The 23,179-nt window shown below is 45.4% G+C and overlaps 2 protein-coding genes across 5 annotated transcripts; one reads left to right on the forward strand and one right to left on the reverse strand.

Annotated features, from left to right (window-relative positions):
- Window positions 1–283: 283 nt before the first annotated feature.
- snrnp25 (small nuclear ribonucleoprotein 25) lies at window positions 284–18,766 on the reverse strand. 4 transcript variants are annotated; one of them, XM_078417707.1, is made up of 7 exons: window positions 18,687–18,766; window positions 14,120–14,323; window positions 13,356–13,446; window positions 12,199–12,304; window positions 10,093–10,167; window positions 7,514–7,574; window positions 284–532 (listed from the first exon to the last, which is right to left on the reverse strand). In XM_078417707.1, the coding sequence occupies exons 2-6, from the start codon at window positions 14,306–14,308 to the stop codon at window positions 7,517–7,519; spliced, it is 519 nt and encodes a 172-aa protein (XP_078273833.1). In that variant the 5' UTR covers window positions 14,309–14,323; window positions 18,687–18,766; the 3' UTR covers window positions 284–532; window positions 7,514–7,516. The 4 variants fall into 4 exon arrangements, with proteins under 4 accessions (XP_078273833.1, XP_078273835.1, XP_078273832.1 ...); XM_078417709.1 differs by lacking the exon at window positions 18,687–18,766 and adding an exon at window positions 18,432–18,663; XM_078417706.1 differs by lacking the exon at window positions 18,687–18,766 and adding an exon at window positions 18,395–18,660.
- On the forward strand, window positions 18,619–21,769 carry polr3k (polymerase (RNA) III (DNA directed) polypeptide K). The gene is made up of 3 exons (XM_078417710.1): window positions 18,619–18,777; window positions 20,027–20,114; window positions 21,418–21,769. Exons 1-3 carry the CDS (start codon window positions 18,667–18,669, stop codon window positions 21,543–21,545), a joined length of 327 nt encoding a protein of 108 aa, XP_078273836.1. The 5' UTR covers window positions 18,619–18,666; the 3' UTR covers window positions 21,546–21,769.
- The last annotated feature ends 1,410 nt before the right edge of the window (window positions 21,770–23,179 follow it).

Below are 23,179 nucleotides of genomic sequence, written 5' to 3' on the forward strand. Positions count from 1 at the left end.
TGGAACCTGTAGCCACGTACGAGTTAATTTTTAGCTCCAAGCCGCGTCAGAGACTGCCAAAGAGATTTTCTGAAGAAGCATGTTTCTGTTCAGAGGGAAGGTGGTGCACTTATAGGAAATGCCACCTAACTATTTCCCAAAGGAAAACTATGGTTTAAAATCCTGGGATAAGCAAATCCACTTTTGGCCCCAAGACAAAGACAAAGTGAGATTTGTAGCCACTTAACAAAACCGTGCAGGCCAGTTATCTGTAAATTAGAAAATATAAATATGAAAGCTGATCTTTAAAAAAACAAACAATAATTGGCATTTTATTAGTTGAGAATCACCTCTGCCAAGACTCTGTACAAACAGGACAACTCTACAATTGTTTCTTCCCCTGACCTTTAATATTCTAACAAACCCAGAACACTATTCTATTCTTCTTTTATCATAATTTGATAGAGGAAATAATTTTGTCAGCAGTGGCAAGGTTCTGGGGTGCCAGAGTCCAATACAAATTCCTCCTGAACACGTTTACAGCCTTCTAGACCTGAAATGAAAGACAAAATGGAAAAGGCGTGTTAAAATAGCTCCCAACTTCTTTTCCCTCTTAGGAGTAAAAATATCCAATTAAAAAATATTCCTCATTGAGAGTCATAACATTTTATATTGGAATCGATGGGGTGCAATTGGCAGCAGCGTGAATTTCATAAGGGATAGTAGAAGAATTAGGCCATTCGGCCCATCAAGTTTACTGAAGAAGGGTCCCGACCCGAAATGTTACCTATCCTTTTTCTCCAGAGATGCTGCCTGACCCGCCCAGTTACTCCAACGCTTTGTGTCTATCTTTGGCTTATAGTGAGATTTTGTTCAAATATATTCAAGCCTGTAAGAGACTGAGAGTATGTTTATTTCTTTGGCATTCGATTAATTAAAATCCCTTAAAATAGAGGTGAAAAATGACAAATTATGGAACATTTTTACTTTGGGGAAAAAATTACATATTGAAAACGTTACACTGGAGTAAAACAATGAAAATATTGCCTAGTTATTGCCTCCACATCGATAGGTGAGAATCCCCCAAATAATTGGGGGGTCAGTCTGGGGAAGTTGAGCCGAAGGGCCTATTTCCATGCTGTATGACTCGATGTTGTCTGATCCTATCTAATCTGATATTAAACATAGAAAATAGGTGCAGGAGTAGGCCATTCGTCCCTTCATGCCTGCCGCCATTCAATATGATCATGGCTGATCATCCAACTCAGTATCCCGTACCTGCCTTCTCTCCATACCCCCTGATCCCTTTAGCCACAAGGGCCAAATCTAACTCCCTCTTAAATATAGCCAATGAACTGGCCTCAACTACCTTCTGTGGCAGAGAATTCCACAGATTCACCACTCTCTGTGTGAAAAAAAACTTTCTCATCTCGGTCCTAAAAGACTTCCCCCATATCCTTAAACGGTGACCCCTTGTTCTGGACTTCCCCAACATCGGGAACAATCTTCCTGCATCTAGCCTGTCCAACCCCTTAAGATCCCCCCTCAATCTTCTAAATTCCAGCGAGTACAAGCCAAGTCTATCCAGTCTTTCTTCATATGAAAGTCCTGCCATCCCAGGAATCAATCTGGTGAACCTTCTCTGTACTCCCTCTATGGCAAGAATGTCTTTCCTCAGATTAGGAGACCAAAACTGTACGCAATACTCCAGGTGTGGTCTCACCAATACCCTGTACAACTGCAGCAGAACCTCCCTGCTCCTATACTCAAATCCCCTTGATATGAATGCCAACATACCATTCGCTTTCTTCACTGCCTGCTGCACCTGCATGCCTACTTTCAATGACTGGTGTACCACGACATCCAGGTCTCGTTGCATCTCCCCTTCTCCTAATCAGCCACCATTCAGATAATAGTCTACTTTCCTGTTCTTGCCACCAAAGTGGATAACCTCACATTTATCCACATTATACTGCATCTGCCATGCATTTGCCCACTCACCTAACCTATCCAAGTCACGTTGCAGCCTCCTAGCATCCTCCTCACAGCTAACACTGCCCCCCAGCTTTGTGTCATCCGCAAACTTGGAGATGTTGCATTCAATTCCCTCGTCCAAATCATTAATATATATTGTAAATAGCTGGGATCCCAGCACTGAGCCTTGCGGTACCCCACCAGTCACTGCCTGCCATTCTGAAAAGGACCCGTTTATTCCTACTCTTTGCTTCCTGTCTGCCAGCCAGTTCTCTATCCACATCAATACTGAACCCACAATACCGTGTGCTTTAAGTTTGCATACTAATCTCTTATGTGGGACCTTGTCGAAAGCCTTCTGGAAGTCCAGATATAACACATCCACTGGTTCTCCCTTATCCACTCTACTAGTTACATCCTCGAAAAATTCTATAAGATTCGTCAGACATGATTTACCTTTCATAAATCCATGCTGACTTTGTCCAATGATTTCACCACTTTCCAAATGTGCTGCTATCCCATCTTTAATAACTGACTCTAGCATTTGCCCCACTACCGATGTTAGACTAACTGGTCTGTAATTCCCCGTTTTCTTTCTCCCTCCCTTTTTGAAAAGTGGGGTTACATTAGCTACCCTCCAATCCTCAGGAACTACTCCAGAATCTAAAGAGTTTTGAAAAATTATCACTCAAAGTTACCTTTCTTTAAGTTCAGAACCGTTGTTTCTGAATTAACTAAGTCACTCTCCATCCTAATGAAGAACTCAACCATATCATATCATATCATATATATACAGCCGGAAACAGGCCTTTTCGGCTCTCCAAGTCCGTGCCGCCCAGCGATCCCCGTACATTAACACTATCCTACACCCACTAGGGACAATTTTTACATTTACCCAGCCAATTAACCTACATACCTGTATGTCTTTGGAGTGTGGGAGGAAACCGAAGATCTCGGAGAAAACCCACGCAGGTCACGGGGAGAACGTACAAACTCCTTACAGTGCAGCACCCGTAGTCAGGATCGAACCTGAGTCTCCGGCGCTGCATTCGCTGTAAAGCAGCAACTCTACCGCTGCGCTACCGTGCCGCCCATATTATGGTCACTCTTGCCCAAGGGGCCACGCACATCAAGACTGCTAACTAACCCTTCCTCATTACTCAATACCCAGTCTAGAATAGCCTGCTCTCTCGTTGGTTCCTCTACATGTTGGTTTAGAAAACTATCCCGTATACATTCCAAGAAATCCTCTTCCTCAGCACCTCTGCCAATTTGATTCACCCAATCTATATGTAGATTGATGTCACCCATTATAACTGTTTTACCTTTGTTGCACGCATTTCGAATTTCCTGTTTGATGCCATCCCCAACTCTACTACTACTGTTAGGTGGCCTGTACACAACTCCCACTAGCGTTTTCTGCCCCTTACTATTTCGCAGCTCTACCCATAATATTGGATCAGGGAGGTGTTTCCAAGTCTTATGCTGGGGAATCCCAGGAAAACTGGATTCCACTTCTCTAGACTCCACCTGCAGTCCAGCGACAGAGCACTACCTGATCTCTCTTTCCATCACATTGCAAGTTCTATTCTTGCAGCGGGCTCATGTGAAACCTCGGGTGTGCTGGACTGAATGCAAGCAAAGATTCGCCCCATTGCACGGGACATTCTGTTCAAAGTTTGACATATGCAGACAATGGGAATGAATTGAATAAACCTGCTTTATTTCTCAGTGAGTGGGAAGGTTCCTGCAGATGCTGGTTTATACCGTAAACACAATATGCTGGAGTATCTCAGCGGGTCAGGCAGCATCTCTGGAGAAAAGGAACAGGTGACGTTTCGGGTCGGAATCCTTCTTCAGACCAAAAGTTAGAGGTGGGGGGAAACTGGAGGTGAGGAAAAGCCAAGACAAGACAGATGACCTCACGAAAGGTGGAGTAGTTTCTCAGTGCTTTGCGTAAGTGGATTTAGTTGCAAGGCACTAATATAATGGAAATTACCAGTCGATATTATACAGCATCGCGAGGCATAAGACTGATGATGCAACTTCATCAGCCTGAAGAAGGGTCCCAGCCCAAAACGCTGTCCATTTCTCACCATAGATGCTGTCTAACCTGATGAGTTCCTCCACCAATTTGTATATTGTACTGTACTAGGTTTAATCCAAGAAAACAAACAGGCCCAGAAGATTCAGGCAAGTAACAAAGCGAATGTAAAAGGATAAAGTGAAATCGCTCATTTCTCAATATTAACTGATGCCTGAAACACAAACAGAAATGGTGGAAAAACTCAGCAGGTCAGGTAGCATCTGTGCAATGATTCTGATCTTTGACCCTTCACTAGAACCACAAAGTAGAGTTTTGCAAGTTAGTTTTCAGTCGGAGGGAAGCTGTGGGTGGTTGGTGTAAAAAAAAAGGACGTGTCTGTGGTAAAACAGTAAAACAGAGGATAGACAGTTTAATGATGAATGTTATCAAGAGGACAACTCTGGGTGTGTGTAATGTGTTGGTAATGATAAAGTAGTGGTATTTGCCTGGCAGGCTAGATGTAAGCATGCAAGAGAAACAAAACAGAAAATGGAAAATGCTGGAAAAACGAAAGTCAAGTCTGAACTTTACTTTAGACTTTAGAGATACAGCGCAGAAACAGGCCCTTCGGCCCACCGAGTCCGCACCGACCAACGATCACCCCGTAAACTAGTACTGCCCGACACACATGGGGCAATTTACAGAAGCCAATTAACCTGCACTTGGAGAAAACCCACGCAGTCACAGGAAGAACGTACAAATGCCACACAGGCAGCACCCGCAGTCAGGATCGAACCCGGGTCTCTGGCGCTGTAAGGCAGCAGCTCTACCGCTGAGCCACCCTGAAGAAGGGCACCGACCCAAAACGTCGCCTGTCTATTCCCTCCGCTGATGCTGCCTGACCCGCTGAGTTTCTCCAGCACTTTGTGCTTTGCTAGAGGATAGGCAGCATCTGCGGAAAGCATAACTGTTAATGTTTTACACAATAGGGGTCTTCACCAGACCCGGGAAAGAGAGAAATAAATTGGAAGCGGCAAAATGTGGGTGGAACCATGGGAATTTCTCTGGTGGAGTGAATGTGTGTGGCAACACAAGAGACTGCAGATGCCGGAATCTGAAGCAACAATCTGCAGGAGGAACTCAGCAGGTCAAGCAACATTTATGGGGTAGAAAGGAATTGTCAATGTTTTGGGTCGGTTAGGATAAGGTTCTATGGTTGTGTCAATTGTTGTTGACACCCCAAGTCTCGGCCAGACGATGAGAAGGCAACAAATTACTGGAAGTGTGTGGGTAGCATCAAAGAAGAAGTTAAGATGTGTGTGTTTAAAATCAGCGTCCGGTTATATATTGTGGGAATAAACTGTGTTTTGCTGAATGATTTTTGGAACTAGTTGGCGTTCCCATGAAAGAGATAGGCACCACCGATTACAAAAATACTAGATATCAATCTGTCATGTTATTCTTTCTTGAAATAAGGAGTAAATGCTTTGTGGCTCCTAAAAATGTTGCGATTTTGATGTGATTTGAAAAAAAAAGTTCTTATTCCCAGTAGAAACAAACTGCTGATGCTGGTTAATACCAAAGATAAACACAAAGTGGTGGAGTAACTCAACTGGTCAGGCAGCACGTGTAGGAAGGAACTGCAGTTGCTTGTTTACACCGAAGATAGACACAAAATGCTGGAGTAACTCAGCAGGACAGGCATCATCTCCGGAGAGAAGGAATGGGTGACGTTTCGGGTCAAGACCCTTCTTCACTTCTTCAGGCTGGGGCTGGAGATGCTGCCTGACCCGTTGAGTTACTCCAGCACTTTGTGTCTACCTTCAGTTCTTGAATGTTTATGATGCAACTGGTTCAATTGTTACCCTGCAATTCCAGCCAGCTCAAAATACCCACACCTTCAAAGTGGAATTTTCATCAGTCAAACAAAACAGGCACTTACTAAAACTGTGGTTATTAGCCAAGTACTTTTCACTGGCTCTAACCTCTCCAATAGACGATAGAAATTAGGTGCAGGAGTAGGCCATTCGGCCCTTCGAGCCAGGACCACCATTCAATGTGATCATGGCTGATCATTCTCAATCAGTATCCCGTTCCTGCCTTCTCCCCATACCCCTTGACTCTGCAATCCTTAACACACATATATAACACATATAACAACTACAGCATGGAAACAGGCCTGTCCGGCCCTACCAGTCCACGCCGACCATTCTCCCTAACCTAGTCTCATCTACCTGCACTCAGACCATAACCCTCCAATCCCCTCCTATCCATATACCTATCCAATTTACTCTTAAATAATAAAATCGAGCCAGCCTCCACCACTTCCACCGGAAGCCCATTCCATACAGCCACAACCCTCTGAGTAAAGAGGTTCCCCCTCATGTTACCCCTAAACCTTTGTCCCTCAATTCTGAAGCTATGTCCCCTTGTTGGAATCTTCCCCACTCTCAAAGGGAAAAGCCTACCCACGTCAACTCTGTCCGTCCCTCTCAAAATTTTAAAAACCTCTATCAAGTCCCCCCTCAACCTTCTACGCTCCAAAGAATAAAGACCCAACCTGTTCAACCTCTCTCTGTAGCCTAAGTGCTGAAACCCAGGCAACATTCTAGTAAATCTCCTCTGTACCCTCTCCATTTTGTCGACATCCTTCCTATAATTTGGCGACCAGAACTGCACACCATACTCCAGATTTGGCCTCACCAATGCCCTGTACAATTTCAACATTACATCCCAACTTCTATACACGATGCTCTGATTTATAAAGGCAAGCATACCAAACGCCTTCTTCACCACCCTATCCACATGAGATTCCACCTTCAGGGAACAATGCACAGTTATTCCCAGATCCCTCTGTTCCACTGCATTCCTCAATTGCCTACCATTTACCCTGTACGTCCTATTTTGATTTGTCCTACCAAAATGCAGCACCTCACACTTATCAGCATTAAACTCCATCTGCCATCTTTCAGCCCACCCTTCCAAAAGGCCCAAGTCTCTCTGTAGACTTTGAAAATCTACCTCACTATCAACTACTCCACCTATCTTAGTATCATCTGCATATTTACTAATCCAATTTGCCACACCATCATCCAGATCATTAATGTAAATGACAAACAACAGTGGACCCAACACAGATCCTTGGGGCACTCCACTAGACACTGGCCTCCAACCTGACATACAATTGTCAACCGTTACCCTCTGGTATCTCCCATTCAGCCATTGTTGAATCCATCTTAAGAGCTCTATCTAGTTCTCTCTTGAATGCATTCAGAGACTTGGCCTCCACTGCCCTCTGAGGCAGTGAATTCCACAGATTTACAACTCTCTGACTGAAAAAGTTTTTCCTCGTCTCCGTTCTAAATGGCCTACCCCTTATTCTTAAACTGTGGCCTTTGAGACATGCTACGCTGGTACAACAGGTCCTGACCAAGATGTGCTTCTTGATAAGTATTTGAGTGAGATGTAACAGAAATATTTTCTCCTATTAAATGTAAAATTAAAAACTACCCATCCAGGGACTGAAATACCAACCTTTTATTTTTTACGGAGCTTCTTTATGAATGTGACTTCATCTCGATTCCTTATTGCATAACTGTAAATGACAAAATGTACATTTTAGGACTTTTTGCTAAACACAGTTTCCCTTCCATCCTTTTTAATGATCGTTGACATTATCATTCTTGGCTTCCATGTAACAACATTTAGAAAATAGTACCATTGCAGGCAGGCGGGACTCGTGTAGCTGGGACATGTTGGCCGGTGTGGGCAAGTTGGGCCGAAGGGCCTGTTTCCACACTGTATCACTCTATGACTGTATAGCATTGGCCTTAAGCCCATGAACTTTAATAAACAATGGGGTTTTCTTCTGAATCATGAAGAAAATCATGGGCGGCACGGTAGCGCAGCGGTAGAGTTGCTGCTTTACAGCGAATGCAGCGCCGGAGACTCAGGTTCGATCCTGACTACGGGTGCTGCACTGTAAGGAGTTTGTACGTTCTCCCCGTGACCTGCGTGGGTTTTCTCCGAGATCTTCGGTTTCCTCCCACACTCCAAAGACGTACAGGTATGTAGGTTAATTGGCTGGGTAAATGTAAAAATTGTCCCTAGTGGGTGTAGGATAGTGTTAATGTGCGGGGATCGCTGGGCGGCACGGACTTGGTGGGCCGAAAAGGCCTGTTTCCGGCTGTATATATATGATATGATATGATGATATGAAATGGTTTTCATTCATTTCATTAAGGTTTTTGGATAACAGTTAAGCCTACATATTCAGTCGCACAGTTCAGATAATTTCAATCTACGGCTAAATTCAGCCGACTAACATCGACGTTTATAAGTAAGACACAAAGTGCTAGAGTAAACTCAGAGGGTTAGGCAGCATCTGTGGAGGGAATGGACAGGTAACGTTTTGAGTTGGGACCCTTCTTCAGACTGAAGAGTGGCCCAAGCCTGAATCGTTACCCAAGCCTGAAGAAGAGTCCTAACCCAAAACGTCACCTATCCATCCCCTTCACAGATGCTGCCTGACCTGCTGAGTTACCCTGACACCTGGTGTTTCACTCAAGATTCCTGCATCTGCAGTTCCTGGTGCCTCCATTGAAGTTACTAAATTCTCTTTACTTCTTTTGAACCTCTCCATTTTTTGAGAAAAGAAAATGTAATATGGCATAACGAGAACATTTATATGTGGGATTATTTCAGTTTTTGCTGTACATTGACTCGCCCTTCCTTTTGGGCTGGTTAATCATCCACTAAAACTGAGCAACATTTGCTTTTGAGCTATGTTGGAGAGAATTTTATAAGTTACTAATTAGGGGAAGGTAAGCAGTAAATCTATCCTCTTAGGAGTTTAATTAGTTTCAAGGGCTGGTTTGAAGAGCTGATTCTTCGATGCAGGCTCCGTAATAGCAGGCATTCAGAATACATGCGGCGTTAATGATTTTCTAGTTAACTTGGCTCATTAAGTGGTCCTGAGAGATCAACCTGCCACTGAATACGCTACTCATTTCTACATAACCCCATACTCTCAACGTCCAAAGAGATGGGGGGGGAACGGGGCTGGTTGGGGACTTTACTCAAGGGCGGCACGGTGGCGCAGCAGTAGAGTTGTTGCCTTATGGTGCTTCCAGCGCCAGAGAAGCAGGTTTGATCCTGACCACGGGTGCTCTCTGTACAGAGTCTGCACGTTCTCCCCGTGACCTGCGTGTGTTTTTCTCCACGGTCTTCGGTTTCCTCCTACACTCCAAAGACGTACGGGTTTGTAGTTTAATTGGCATGGCATATTATAAATATAAATCGCCCCTAGGGTGTGCAGGATAGTGTTAATGTGCGAGGACCGCTCGATGGCACAGTCTCGGTGGGCCGAAGGTCCTGTTTCCGCGCTATATCTCTAAACTAAAAGTATTATTGAGAAGCTTGTGGGAATTTAACAGGGTAAACTCCAGTCCATAAAGAGAGCGGGCTCAGCAGATGCCACAGACAAGTACTCGGCAGAGAGAGAGGAAAGACTGATGGTTTAAACTTCATTCATTTCAATGCTAGCGTACAAATTGGCAACAACACTTCCTCCTCGATAATCACTAACAAAAGAACACTTCGAGGTTGTGTGCTCAGTCCCCTGCTCTGTTCTCTCTACACCCATGAGTGGAGCCAGATACAGTTCCAACAACATCTTCATATTTGCCGTCGATATCACTGTTGTTCGACAATAACTGATAACGATGAGCCAAAGTACAGGAGGGAGAATGACAATCTTGATCTCAATGTTAGCAAGACAGAGGAGCTGAAGGCAAGATAGTGGCATTGAAGAGGCTTTTAGATAAGCACATGGAAGTGCAAAGAATAGACGGAGATAAATCATGTACAGATAAATGAGATCAGTTTTAATTTGGCATCATGTTAGGCAGACATTGAAGGGCCTGCTTCTTTAGTTTAGTTTAGAGATGCAGCGCGAAAACAGGCCCTTTAGCCCACCGAGTCCACGCCGACCAGCGATCCCTGCACATTAACATTTTCCTGAGCTGTAATGTTCTATGTTCTGTGTTAAGACTACTCACTGAGGATCAGGCACAAGAGCAAAATGGTGTACAGTTAAATATATTAATACATACTCTTTGAGTTTCATTTTATCATCAGCCAGCTTCTCGCCATCAAATGTTAGATGGTATGTCCGCCAGATATATTTCCTGTAAATCATTTGAGAAAAATATCAATCAAGTCTATGGGGAAGATACATGGAACGGGAATAAAGTAAATACATTTTTCTTAGTAGGCAAATGTTCTCTTTCTCTCTGTAAGATTCTTTGAACTGGATTGTACTATGATTCAAGATTTTATTTGGACTGCAGAGTTAAACAAATACTTGCCCCTGGATTAGTAGGTTATAGCTTGTGAGCATTAAAAAGATTATTTCTTACGAAGTTACTCATTTCAGAGTTCTTAAGAGGAATAAGAATTATATAATCCATATCACAACCACTAATTGTACGCAGAACATTTTGGGGTTATTTTTACCAATCACTTTAAATTTATGGTATTCAGGCAAAGAAATTACGTTTTCTCACATCTTTCAAATCTTCTGAGATTACTCTGCTCATTACAGGGCAGCACTGTTGCACAGTGGTAGAGTTGCTGCCTCACAGCGCCAGAGACCCGGGTTCGATCCTGACTACAGGTGCTGTCTGTACGGAGTTTGTACGCTCATCCCGTGACCTGCGCGGGTTTTTCCCGGGTGCTTCGGTTTCCTCCCACACTCCAAAGACGTACAGGTTTGTAGGCTAATTGGCTTGGTAAAAATTGTAAATTGTCCCTAGTGTGTGTAGGATAGTGTTACTGTGCTGAATAGTGATAGGATTATGAGTCTCGACCTGTGGGGTTCGCTGGTCGGCGCGGTGGGCCAAAGGGCCTGTTTCCGCGCTGTATCTCTAAACTAAACTAAAATAACCACTTCTTTCAACATCTGCATGCTTCTAGTATTTCAAATCTGCATCAGCTCCAATACCTTCACATCCTTGCCAGAGGGTGGCGCCTGTTAGTAACCTTGCTTGCTGTAGTCTAACTAAGTCTCAGATAGGTTTAGTATGTCTTCCAGGTTTTCATTCTTTACAGTTCCCTTTTTAAAGCTGACTTCCCATATGCATTACTGGCAGCACTGTTAAGCAGTCCTCTTGCCAGTAAAGACATGCAAACAAACAACCACTGGTTCCTCTGCTATTTTATCTCTTTAAAAAATGTTCCTTCTAAGCTTATACTATATTTATTTTTCTCATTAAGAGATATCTACTGTGTTGGAAGGAGCGGCAGATGCTGGATTCAATCAAAGATTGACACAAAATGCCGGAGTAACTCAGCAGGACAGTCTGAAGAAGGGTCTCGACGCGAAACTTCACCCATTCCTTCTACCCTAAGAGATATCTACTTGTTTCCAGCATCCAGCTACTTGACCAGGTTAACTACGTGCCTCATACAGTCTGGTTACTGTCTTCTTCACTGTTTATTCTGCTTCCAATGGTGCTTAACAGACATTTGGATAGGCAGGGGATGGAGGGATGGATATGCATCACGTGCAGGTGGATGAAATTTATTTATCTTGGCATCATGTTCAGCACGGACATTGTGGGCCAAGGCCCTGTTACTGTGCCGAACCGTTCTTTAGACTTTAGAGATACAGCGTGGAAACAAGGCCTTCGGCCCTGTGGGGTCCACGTCGACCAGTGATCACCCCGTACACTAGCACTATCCTACACACTAGGGACAATTTACAATTTTACTCAAGCTAATTAACCTACAAACCTGTATGTCTTTGGAGTATAAGAGGAAACCGGAGCACCCGGAGGAAACCCACGCGGTCACAGGGAGAACGTACAAACCCCGTACAGACAGCATCCTAGGTCAAACCCCATACAGACAGCATCGAATCTGGGTCTCTGGCGCCGTATGGCAGCAAATCTACTGCTGTGCCACTGTGTTCTATGTTCTAAAGCTTCATGTCATCTGCAAATTCAATTATTTTATGGCCTTTAACTGAATACACCACACGCATTGCTAAACAAACTAGAAGATATAATCCAGCCATTAGTTCTTTTTGAGTAGTTAATATGATAATAATCATATACATAATAAACTGAAATAGTGTGGACTAAAAGGATGGACAGATCATTAATTTCAACTTGTTCCTGTCACATATGTGGTGTAATGGATGACAACACATAATTTACCAGCTAATGAATTCTGTTCCTCCTTCACGCTGTTGCTTCAGTTGGACGTATCTCTGAATAGCTTTTTTCAAATCCAGGACAGAAGCATTTTGAATTACAACAACAGCTGAAGGGAGAAAGTACGGATTATGTAGCAACCTAAGAGATATATTGAACATACCATACTGCCCCAAACCATATATAAGTGTGTTGCAATTCACTTTTAGTATTGTTTAGTTTAGAGATACAGCGCGGAAACACGCCCTTCGGCCCACCAGGCTCCGCGCTGACCAGCGATCACACCATACACTCACACTATCCTACGCACTAGGGACAATTTACAATTCTTACCGAAGCCAATTAACCTACAAACCTGGACGCATTTAGAGTGTGGGAGGAAACCTGAGCACCCAGAGAAAACCCATGCGGTGACAGAACGTACAAACTGGTCACAGACAGCACCCGTAGTCAGGATCAAACCCGGGTGTCTGGTGCTGTAAGGCAGCAACTCTACCGCTGTGCCAACATGCCGTCGTGTGCATGAAGTAGGGAGTGGTGTTTTAATGAGAATGGTAGTTTTATAAAACAGATAGCGAGCAGGGTTCCAGATACTTCCTTTCTTTTGTACTAGAGCTTAATAGCTAACTTGAAGCCTCGTATATTGGACCACAATAATTGATTCCTTCAATCTCTGTGCTCTTATAGTGGAGATAAAAATGGAGTTCGGAATAAAAAAGTAAGCTGAAAAAAAACCTTGTTCGGGTGGATGCACAGAATCTCTTTCCCAGAGTAGGGGAATCGAGAACCAGAGGACAAAGGCTGAAAGTGAGGGGGGAAAGATTTAACAGGAACATTCACACAAAGGGTGGGGGGTATATGGAACGAGCTGCTGGAGGAGGCAGTTGAGGCAGGTACTGTTATAACATTTAAGAGACAATTGGACAGGTACATAGAGGGTTATGGGCTAAGCACGGGCAGGTGGGGCATGTTGATCGGCGTGAGCAAGTTGGGCCGAAGGACCTGATTCCACACTGTATAACTCCATTAATTGAACTCTTTGGGATTCACTCACAGCGTGAAACTTTACCACTATTTATCCAGATTTAATTTTCGATCATAATATAGTTATACTGAACAGTTTACAGATCTAGATTGAAGAATAAGATAAATCCACTTACGCATAATTTCACCATCTCCTTTCTTTACTTTGACAGTCATTGCCTGCCCATATTCCAAAGCTACCTGTGAATTTATCTCTTCCAAAGTAACCTGAATAAAAACAAAATTTTAGTTGGCAATAATGGTAAACCTTAACTTTTGTCTACATTATTACATCCTGGAAGTTCCACAGAAAGGATTAAAGGCCAAGAATCCTTTCAATGTTCATTCTTTTAAAAGTACCGCGAGTTCAAAATATATTGTAAACAGGTGAGTGATCAGCTAGGATACTGATGATCCTGAGTCAATATTATTTCTGAGTCTACAAGCAAATTAAAAAAAAATACTCAACTCTCAGCATGCATGCCGTCATGATTATTAAGAGATCAAACAAGTTGTCATAAGTGTAAGAAAATAACTGCAGATGCTGGTACAAATCGAAGGTATTTATTCACAAAATACTGGAGTAACTCAGCAGGTCAGGCAGCATCTCGGGAGAGAAGGAATGGGTGACGTTTCGGGCCGAGACACTTCTTCGGACTGAACAAGTTGTCATGACATAAACTAACGATACTAGAACTTTATTTATCCCAGGAGGGAAATTGAAACAGTCATAAAACACAAAATACAAGAAACATGAAATTAAAGTGATGAGGGGAAAGGATTGGGGATGTGCAAAGATTGGGGAGGGGAGCCAGTCTACCCCACGACAGAAGGGGGAGGAGTTGTACAGTTTGACAGCCACAGGGAAGGTTAGGTTTTGGTCCACTTCAATGATACACACCTGTACAGGCAGATCACACAGCAAAGGGTCCTGAACTATCATGGCCAGACCTTCCTGAAATAGGTCCAAGATGTCTGCATGTGATAACTCTTCGTCCTCTTCTGCTGCTTTCTCTTCATTACTAATTGCAGCAGTCTCTTCTTCCTTAATGCCGTCGGATGGGGATTCCTTCTTGATTTCATCAGCCATCCCAAATCAGCTGATCTGTAAAAGAATTAGAAGATCTCCAATAAGTCAGCACTTTTGAAAATAGCCTTACAGTTACATAGCCCAACAATACAATTCCAATTCTTTCATATTAAGAGTAAAAATGTAGAACTGATCAAATAAAAATGGTTAACTTGGCGCGACTGTTTTTCCTTGAAGTAAAACATCGCTTCGTATTATTTTCAGCATAAACTGGGGAATGATTTGTAACTGAATAGATTTTCCAATTAAATTACTTTAAATCAAATACCCAGACTGAAGATAAGGAACAAGTGATTATTGCAATGGGACTTGACCCCCCTCCCTTCTCTCTTATCCCAATCTCCCCCATCTCTCCCACACCCCACCCTCTCCTTCTCCTCCTGAACTTAAAGAAAGGAGACTTTGAAGGTACGAGACGGGAAATGGCTAGGATAGACTGGCAAATTATACTTAAAGGATTGACGGTGGAGATGCAATGGCAAAGATTTAAAGACCGCATGGATGAACTCCAAAAATTGTTCATTCCTGTCTGGCAAAAAAAATAAAACTGGGAAGGGGGCTCAACCGTGGCTAATGAGGGAAATCAAGGATAGTGTTAAATCCAAGGAAAAGGCATAGAAATTGGCCAGGGGAAGCAGCAAACCGGAGGACTGGGAGAATTGTAGAACTCGACAGAGGAGGACCAAGGGATTAATTAAGAGGGGGAAAAAAGAGCATGAAAGAAAGGTTGTGGGGAATATAAAAACTGACTCTTTAGATATGTAAAAAGGAAAAGATTAGTGAAGACAAATGTAGGTCCCTTACACTCAGAGACAGGTGGATTTATAATGGGAAACAAAGAAATGGCAGAACAGTTAAACGAGTACTTTGGTTCTGTCTTCACTAAGGAAAACACAAACAATCTTCCAGAAATACTAGGGGATTGAGGATCTAGTGGGAGAGAGGAACTGAAGGGATTCCACATTAGTCAGGAAAAAGTGTAAGGTAAACTATTGGAACTGAAGGCAGATAAATCCCCAGGGCCTGATGGTCTGCATCCCAAGTACTCAAGGAGATGGCCCTCGAAATCGTGGATGCATTGGTGATCATTTTCCAATGTTCTCTCGACTCTGGATCAGTTCCTGTGGACTCGAGGGCAGCCAATGTAACCCCACTTTTTAAGAAAGGAGGGAGAGAGAAAACAGGGAATTATAGAGCAGTTAGCCTAACATCGGTAGTGGGGAAGATGTTTGTGTCGATTGTTAGATGTTATAGCAGCGCATTTGGAAAGCAATGACAGGATCGGTTAAAGTCAGCATGGATTTATGAAGAGGAAATCATTCTTGACTAATCTTTAGGATTTTTTTGAGGATGTAACAAGTAGAATGGATAAGGGAGAGCCAGTGCACATGATGTCGAGACTTTCAAAAAGCCTTTGCCAAGGTCCCACACAAGAGATTAGTGTGCAAAATTAGAGCACATGGTATTGGGGGTAGGGTATTGACATGGATAGAGAACTGGTTGGCAGACAGGAAGCAGAGAGTGGGAATTAAAAGGTCCTTTTCAGAATGGCAGGCAGTGACTAGTGGGGTGCCGCAAGGTTCGGTGCTGGGACCCCAGTTATTTACAATATGTTAACAATTTAGAGGGTATTAAATGTGACATCTCTAAGTTTGCAGATGACACAAAGCTGGGTGGCAGTGTGAGCTGCGATGAGGATGCTATGAGGCTGCAGGGTGACTTGGAGAGGTTGGGTGAGTGGGCAGATGCATGGCAGATGGCAGTACAATGTGGATAAATGTGAGGTTATCCACTTTGGTGGCAAGAACAGGAAGGCAGATTATTATCTGAATGGTAGACACAAAAAGGTCGAGACATTTCTTCAGACTCGACCCGAAATGTCACCCATTCCTCTCCAGAGATGCTGCCTGTCCCGCTGCATTACTCCAGCTTTTTGTGTCTACCTTCAGTTTAAACCAACATCTGCAGTTCCTTCTTTCACATTTTCTGAATGGTGTCAGATTAGGAAAAGGGGAGGTACAACGAGACCTGGGTGTGCTTGTACATCAGTCACTGAAAGTTAGCATGCAGGTACAGCAGGCACTGAAGAAAGCAAATGGTATGTAGGCCTTCATAGCAAGAGGATTTGAGTTTAGGAGCAAGGAGGTTCTACTTTAGTTGTACCGGGCCCTGGTGAGACCGCACCTGGAGAATTGTGTGCAATTTTGGTCTCCTAATTTGAGGAAGGACATTATTGCTATTGAGGGAGTGCAGCGTACGTTCACCAGGTTAATTCCGGGGTAGGCGGGACTGACATATGATGAAAGAATGGGTCGACTGGGCTTGTATTCACTGGAATTTAGAAGGATGAGAGAGGATCTTATAGAAACATATAAAATTCTTAAAGGATTGGACAGGCTAGATGCAGGGAAAATGTTCCCGGTAATGTACGGGGATCACTGGGCGGCACGGACTTGGAGGGCCGAAAAGGCCTGTTTCCGGCTGTAGATATATGATATGATGATGATATGATATGATGTTGGGGGAATCCAGAACCAGGGGTCACATTTTAAGAATAAGGGGTAGGCCATTTAGGACTGAGATGAGGAAAACCTTCTTCACCCAGAGTTGTGAATCTGTGGAATTCTCTGCCACAGAAGGTAGTGGAGGCCAGTCCACTGGATGTTTTCAAGAGATAGTTAGATTTAGCACTTAGGGCTAAAGGAATCAAGGGATATGGGGAAAAAGCAGGAACGGGGTACTGATTGTGGACGATCAGCCATGATCACATTGAATGGCGGTGCTGGCTCGAAGGGCCGAATGGCTACTCCTGCACCTATTTTTCTGTTTCTAACACCACATCGACTCCCACCTCTCTTACACACCATTCTCTCCTCTCTTCTATCCCTCATCCACTGCATTCTTCTACACCCCATCCTCTCCTCCACCCATGCCCTCTTACTTACTGTCCCCACTCAGCGCTTCTCCCCACCCAAACCCCATCTCCTCCCCTTCTGCCCCTCCCATTTCTCCCCTGCCCTCCATCCCTTGCCCTCCCCTCAACCCCCTGAACTCCCCTGACCTTCCCTCCATACCCTCCCTTCCATCTCCTTACCCTCCCCTCCCCTCCATCTCCATACCCTCCCCTCCATCTCCATACCCTCCCCTCCATCTCCATACCCTCCCCTCCATCTCCATACCCTCCCCTCCATCTCCATACCCACTCCATCTCCATACCCACCCCTCCATCTCCATACCCTCCCCTCCATCTCCATACCCACTCCATCTCCATACCCTCCCCTCCATCTCCATACCCTCCCCTCCATCTCCTCCCCTCCATCTCCATACCCACCCCTCCATCTCCATACCCACCCCTCCATCTCCATACCCTCCCCTCCATCTCCATACCCACTCCATCTCCATACCCACCCCTCCATCTCCATACCCTCCCCTCCATCTCCATACCCTCCCCTCCATCTCCATACCCTCCCCTCCATCTCCATACCCTCCCCTCCATCTCCATACCCACTCCATCTCCATACCCACCCCTCCATCTCCATACCCTCCCCTCCATCTCCATACCCTCCCCTCCCCTCCATCTCCATACCCTCCCCTCCATCTCCATACCCTCCCCTCCCCTCCATCTCCATACCCTCCCCTCCCCTCCATCTCCATACCCTCCCCTCCATCTCCATACCCTCCCCTCCATCTCCATACCCTCCCCTCCATCTCCATACCCACCCCTCCATCTCCATACCCTCCCCTCCCCTCCATCTCCATACCCTCCCCTCCCCTCCATCTCCATACCCTCCCCTCCCCTCCATCTCCATACCCTCCCCTCCATCTCCATCCTTCCCTCGAAACCTTGCCCCCTCCTCCCCACAAACAATGCCCTTCCCTCTACCCCCTCCACCTCACCCATGTCCCCGGCCCACCCTCCTCCTTCCTCCCCTCTTCTCCAGCCCCTCCATCACAAACTCTGCCCTTTCCCCCCCCCCCCCCCCTCTCTCCCTTCCCCTCCCCCCTCCATCTCACCCCTGACCCTCCATCCCCGGCTCACCCTCCTCCTCCTCCTCCCCCCCCCCCCCCCCCCCGCGGGCCACGCACCATCCCCACTGTCCCTGGTCTCGGGGCGGGGCCTCACATCCCAGTCAGCGCCACTCGGCCGGGGCCGGGGCCGGTGCAACCTGCAGGCCGCTCCGGCGGCGCCGATGTCCGGGGTCCAGGGTTCCGGGTTCCGGGGGGAGAGGAGAGCGCAGGGTCGGGCCGGGCCGAGGAGGAGGAGGAGGAGGAGCGGGTTGAGGGAGCGCCGGGCCGGGCCGGGGAGGAGGAGGAGGAGGGGGAGCGGGGCGGGTTGAGGACGCGGGGCCGCCGGGGCGATGCTGCTCTTCTGCCCCACCTGCGGCAACGTCCTCATCGTGGAGGAAGGGCAGAAGTGTTACCGGTTCGCCTGCAACACCTGCCCCTATGTCCACAACATCACCCGGAAAGTGAGAGAGGAGGGGGAGGGGGAGGGGGGGGGGGGGGGATGGAGGAGTGGAGGGGGAGGGGGAGGGGGGATAGAGGAGGAGGGGGAGGGGGGATAGAGGAGGAGGGGGAGGGGGGGATGGAGGAGGAGGGGGAGGGGGGATGGAGGGGCGATGGAGGAGGGATGGGGGGATGGAGGAGGGGAGGGGAGGGGGGATGGAGGAGGGGAGGGGGGGGGTGGAGGAGGGGAGGGGGATGGAGGAGGGGAGGGGGGGATGGAGGAGGGGAGGGGGGTGGAGGAGGGGAGGGGATTGAGGGGAGGGGGAGGGAGTGTGGATAGAGGAGGAGGGGGGGGTGGAGGAGTGGAGGGGGGATGGAGGAGGGGAGGGGGGATGGAGGAGAGGAGGGGGGGGATGGAGGAGGGGAGGGGAGGGGGGGGTGGAGGAGGGGAGGGGGATGGAGGAGAGGAGGGGATTGAGGGGAGGGGGAGGGAGTGTGGATAGAGAGGAGGGTGTTGGAGTTGGGGGGATTGAGGGAGCGGAGGAAGGGGCAGTGAATGGAAGGGGGATGGAGGGAGGAAGGGGGATGGAGAGGAGGGAAGGGAGGGAGGAAGGGAATAGGATGAGGAGGGGGATGAGGGAGTGGGAGGGATGTGTGTGCAAGGGGTGGAGGGAGGGAGGTAGGATAGAGGTAGATGGTAGACGTGAGAGAGGAGGGTGGTGGAGGGAGGCGGAGTGTGATGGAAGGAGGATGTGCAGAAGGGGGTGGAGGGAAGGAGGGGGAGTGGAGGGAAGGAGGTAGGGTGGCAGGAAAGGGAGGATGATGGATAGAGAGGCAGATGGTAGAGGGAGAGGAGGATAGAGGGGAGGAGGAGCGATGGGGTTTAGAAAGGGGAGGTGGAGGACGGTGAATGGGGAGAGGAGGGTGGATGAAGGGGTCTGATGGAAGAGTAAGGGGAGAAGCATGGAGGGAGTGAGGGAGGAGAATGGGGTTGTGGAGGAAGGGTTAAGAGAGGGAGGGACAGAGAGGGGTAAAGGAACTAGGAATGGCAGAAGTGAAGGAGGAAAGGAGGAGACTGGCAATTGTCAGAATGATTAAAACTAGCCTGATGACTTGCCCATCCTCGGATTAAATGTAGAAGAGTTTATAAACATTTTGTGGGAAAATGCTGCATGAAACAGAATTGCTGAATTGCGTTTCAAAGGCATGTTTCCTCTTCACTTTCTTCAAATGTGCACGTGGAATAACGTACATTTCTCTTTTGCGTTTAAGATAACCAACAGAAAATATCCTAAGCTGAAAGAAGTTGATGATGTGTTAGGTGGCGCTGCAGCTTGGGAAAATGTGGACTCGACAGCAGGTATGGCATGTACTAACAAAATTGTATCAGAAATGAAGAATTATGAAGGTACTGCAGATTTATGCAAATCTAACCGTTTTAGAATTTGGCTTCACTTTTTTTAAAATTTAGGAATGTAAACAAAGTAATGTGATTGTTAAGATTGTTTATAAAATCAAACCAAGTCTACTGATACTTAACCTGCTACTTTTAACCTTGCGATATTCTGGACGATGATGTGGGTCACAGTAGCTAAGTTGGTAACAGTGGAGCGGCCCAATGTCAGATCCAGTAAAGCCTCTGACCCGCAGCTCATCCTGAGTTTTCTCCTGAATTTGTCTGGTGTCCTTTCTCATCCCGAGGACGAGAGAGAGAGAGAGAGAGAGAGTCAAGAGTGGTTTATTGTCAGATGTCCCGAAATTGAATAATGAAATTCTTACTTGCAGCAGCATTAGGTACACTGAAACCCATAACGACAAAAAAAGTTAAGTACGTATATATAAAAAAGAACAAACAAACAATAATAGTGCAAAGATGAAAATAATGCCCCAAGTCTAAGAAAATAACTGCAAATGCTGGTACAAATCGAAGGTATTTATTTCACAAAATGCCCCAAGTCTATGTCGTTTGGAGCTTATTTGGAGGTTGCAGTGTTTAATAACCTGATGGTTGTAGGGTGTTGTTCCTCCAATTTGCGCTGGGCCTTTGTCTGTTAGCACACGATAATAAAAGGTGTTGAATAAAAACATGTGCTGTAATTTCAGTGAAGGTAAAGGGTGGGCAATTTCCCCTTTTATATGTGCTAGATTTTCTACTTCTGTAAATACCAGTATAAGATTTGCAAAATTTAAAGGTTTTTCCCAATTAAATATTTGCATTATCCCACCCTTCCTCTAAGCCTCATGTCCTGCTGGTCAGAAGGTGGAGATCAATTAGCTTTGCCATTACATTGATAGAATTCTATTAACAAAATAGGTTTAGACAGATAAAAGTAACAAAGCTGTACTAATTAGGACTATCATTATAGAGTCATGGAGATAGTCAGAGTCATGCAGCGTGGAAACTGTCCCTTTGGTCCAACTTGCCCACGCCAACCTACATACCCCATCTACGCTAGTCCCACCTGCCTGCGTTTGGCCCATATCCCTCTAACCCAACCTATCCATGTATCTGTCCAAATATTTTTTTAAAACATTTATTTAAAGCTTAACGTTTAGTTAACAAATGTTTTTGCTACCGACTCTTAACAAAAGTAATTAAGTTGGTACTACTCAAAGGTCGACTTGGTTTCTTTAAGATTAATTCTCTCTCTTCCTTTACGCAGAAACCTGTCCCAAATGTGAACACCCTCGGGCATATTTTATGCAAATACAAACCCGATCTGCTGATGAACCTATGACCACATTTTACAAGTGCTGTAAACTAGTATGCGGACATCGGTGGAGAGACTAAAACCACAGCGTGGAAAATGTAGGGCACAAACTGAAAGAACATGTTCTGAATTATTGAAATGATTGAGAGAAAAACAATGTTTTGCAATAGTTAAGCTACCAGCTAATGTTTTATCAAAACTCATTTCAATTGCTGTTCCATCCACTTTAATCCACAAGTATTTAGTGTTTTAGAATGTTTGTTTGATGCTTTAATGTACAATAAATGTATTTTCCTTGACTGATTTCATTTTGAATGATAATTTGTGAATTACACTTGGCAGACTTGACTTTTATGCTGCATACTTGGTACTAAACACTGGGGTTCTGAATAAAATTGAGCTCATTCAGAATTCATGCACAGAGTCATAATGCTGTTGTAGAAGGGGAGCTCCCGGCATCCGCTGCACAGCCGTACTGGAGCGGACCTGGCTGGTAGACGCCGCGGGCAAGTTAAAGCGCGGCGGCCAAGGTGACCGCCGAGAACAAGGACGAACCGAACAAGTGGCCAACGAGAACAAAGACCTGTCGGCCACTGCAAAAGAAGACCCAACGGCCACATGCGGGGGAAGCTCGGAGCCCTGAAGACAGGAGAGTTGAAGAGGGAGCTGCTGGCGGCGATGTTTGAGAAGAGTGGGCGGGCAGGAGAGGTACCGGGGTTTTGTCGCCAGTGTCTGAGAGAGAGGGAGGGGGAGATAGGTGGTAAAATAATCTCAGCGTCCACCCAGCCAAAACCCTTCAAGATCATGTTTCCTTCTCATTTTTCCAAATTGCAATCACACAAGCCCAATCTAATCAAGCATATCATCCTAGGCTTCAAACTGGTGAAGGGTTTCCTGAACTGGTTCCTCAAATAATCTTCCATAAATGAGGCCCGATCTCCAACAGTTCCCTGGTGCGGTCTCGCTAATGCCTTCTAGCACATCAACATGTCCATACTTTATTATGCACCATCCTCTTTGCAATAAAGGCAAACATTCAAATTTGCCTTTCCAATTATTTCCTGCAATTGAATGTTCTTTTCTATGTACATTATGTTCTTGGTTCTTTTGCCTTAAAGATGCTAAAGCTAATGAAATCTCAATTGTTCTCAGAAGATGCTCTCCCACAGCCACCATTTCTACATGCCCAAGTTCATTCTCCAAAACTAAACTTGCCTCCACTGTTGTTCAGCTTGCTATGTGCAAAATGTCCCCCATTTTAATAAGTCTTCACTTTCTTATGCTGCCTTCCTAACCAAGGCTTTTGTCTTGCAGTTGATACAGTTGCATACGTAGTTGCTCCATCACCCTCTGTTTTGGGTCTGTAGTACTCCACTGAAATCGATTTTCACATCTTTTCTGCACCTCAGTTCAACCTATATGGTCTCATTTGATAATCTTCCTGGAGTACAATTTTAGTAATTTAGAACCCCACAACAATATAAAAATGATTGGTGGAAAAAGTGCACATTGGAATTTTTTGATTGCAGTGTTTTGAATAAGGAATTAAGTTTAAGCAAGATCAAAGCAAAGTAATACTATTGGCATTTATTAGCTTCCAAGATGTACATACTTTGTACATATGAATACATGGATATGAATAATTTGTACACAGTGTTACAGAAAACCTACTTAGGACATTGCAAGGTGTCTTCTAACAAAAAGGTGCATAATT

Source organism: Rhinoraja longicauda, chromosome 21 (assembly GCF_053455715.1).
Source record: "Rhinoraja longicauda isolate Sanriku21f chromosome 21, sRhiLon1.1, whole genome shotgun sequence".
In the NCBI taxonomy this organism is placed as follows: domain Eukaryota; kingdom Metazoa; phylum Chordata; class Chondrichthyes; order Rajiformes; family Arhynchobatidae; genus Rhinoraja; species Rhinoraja longicauda.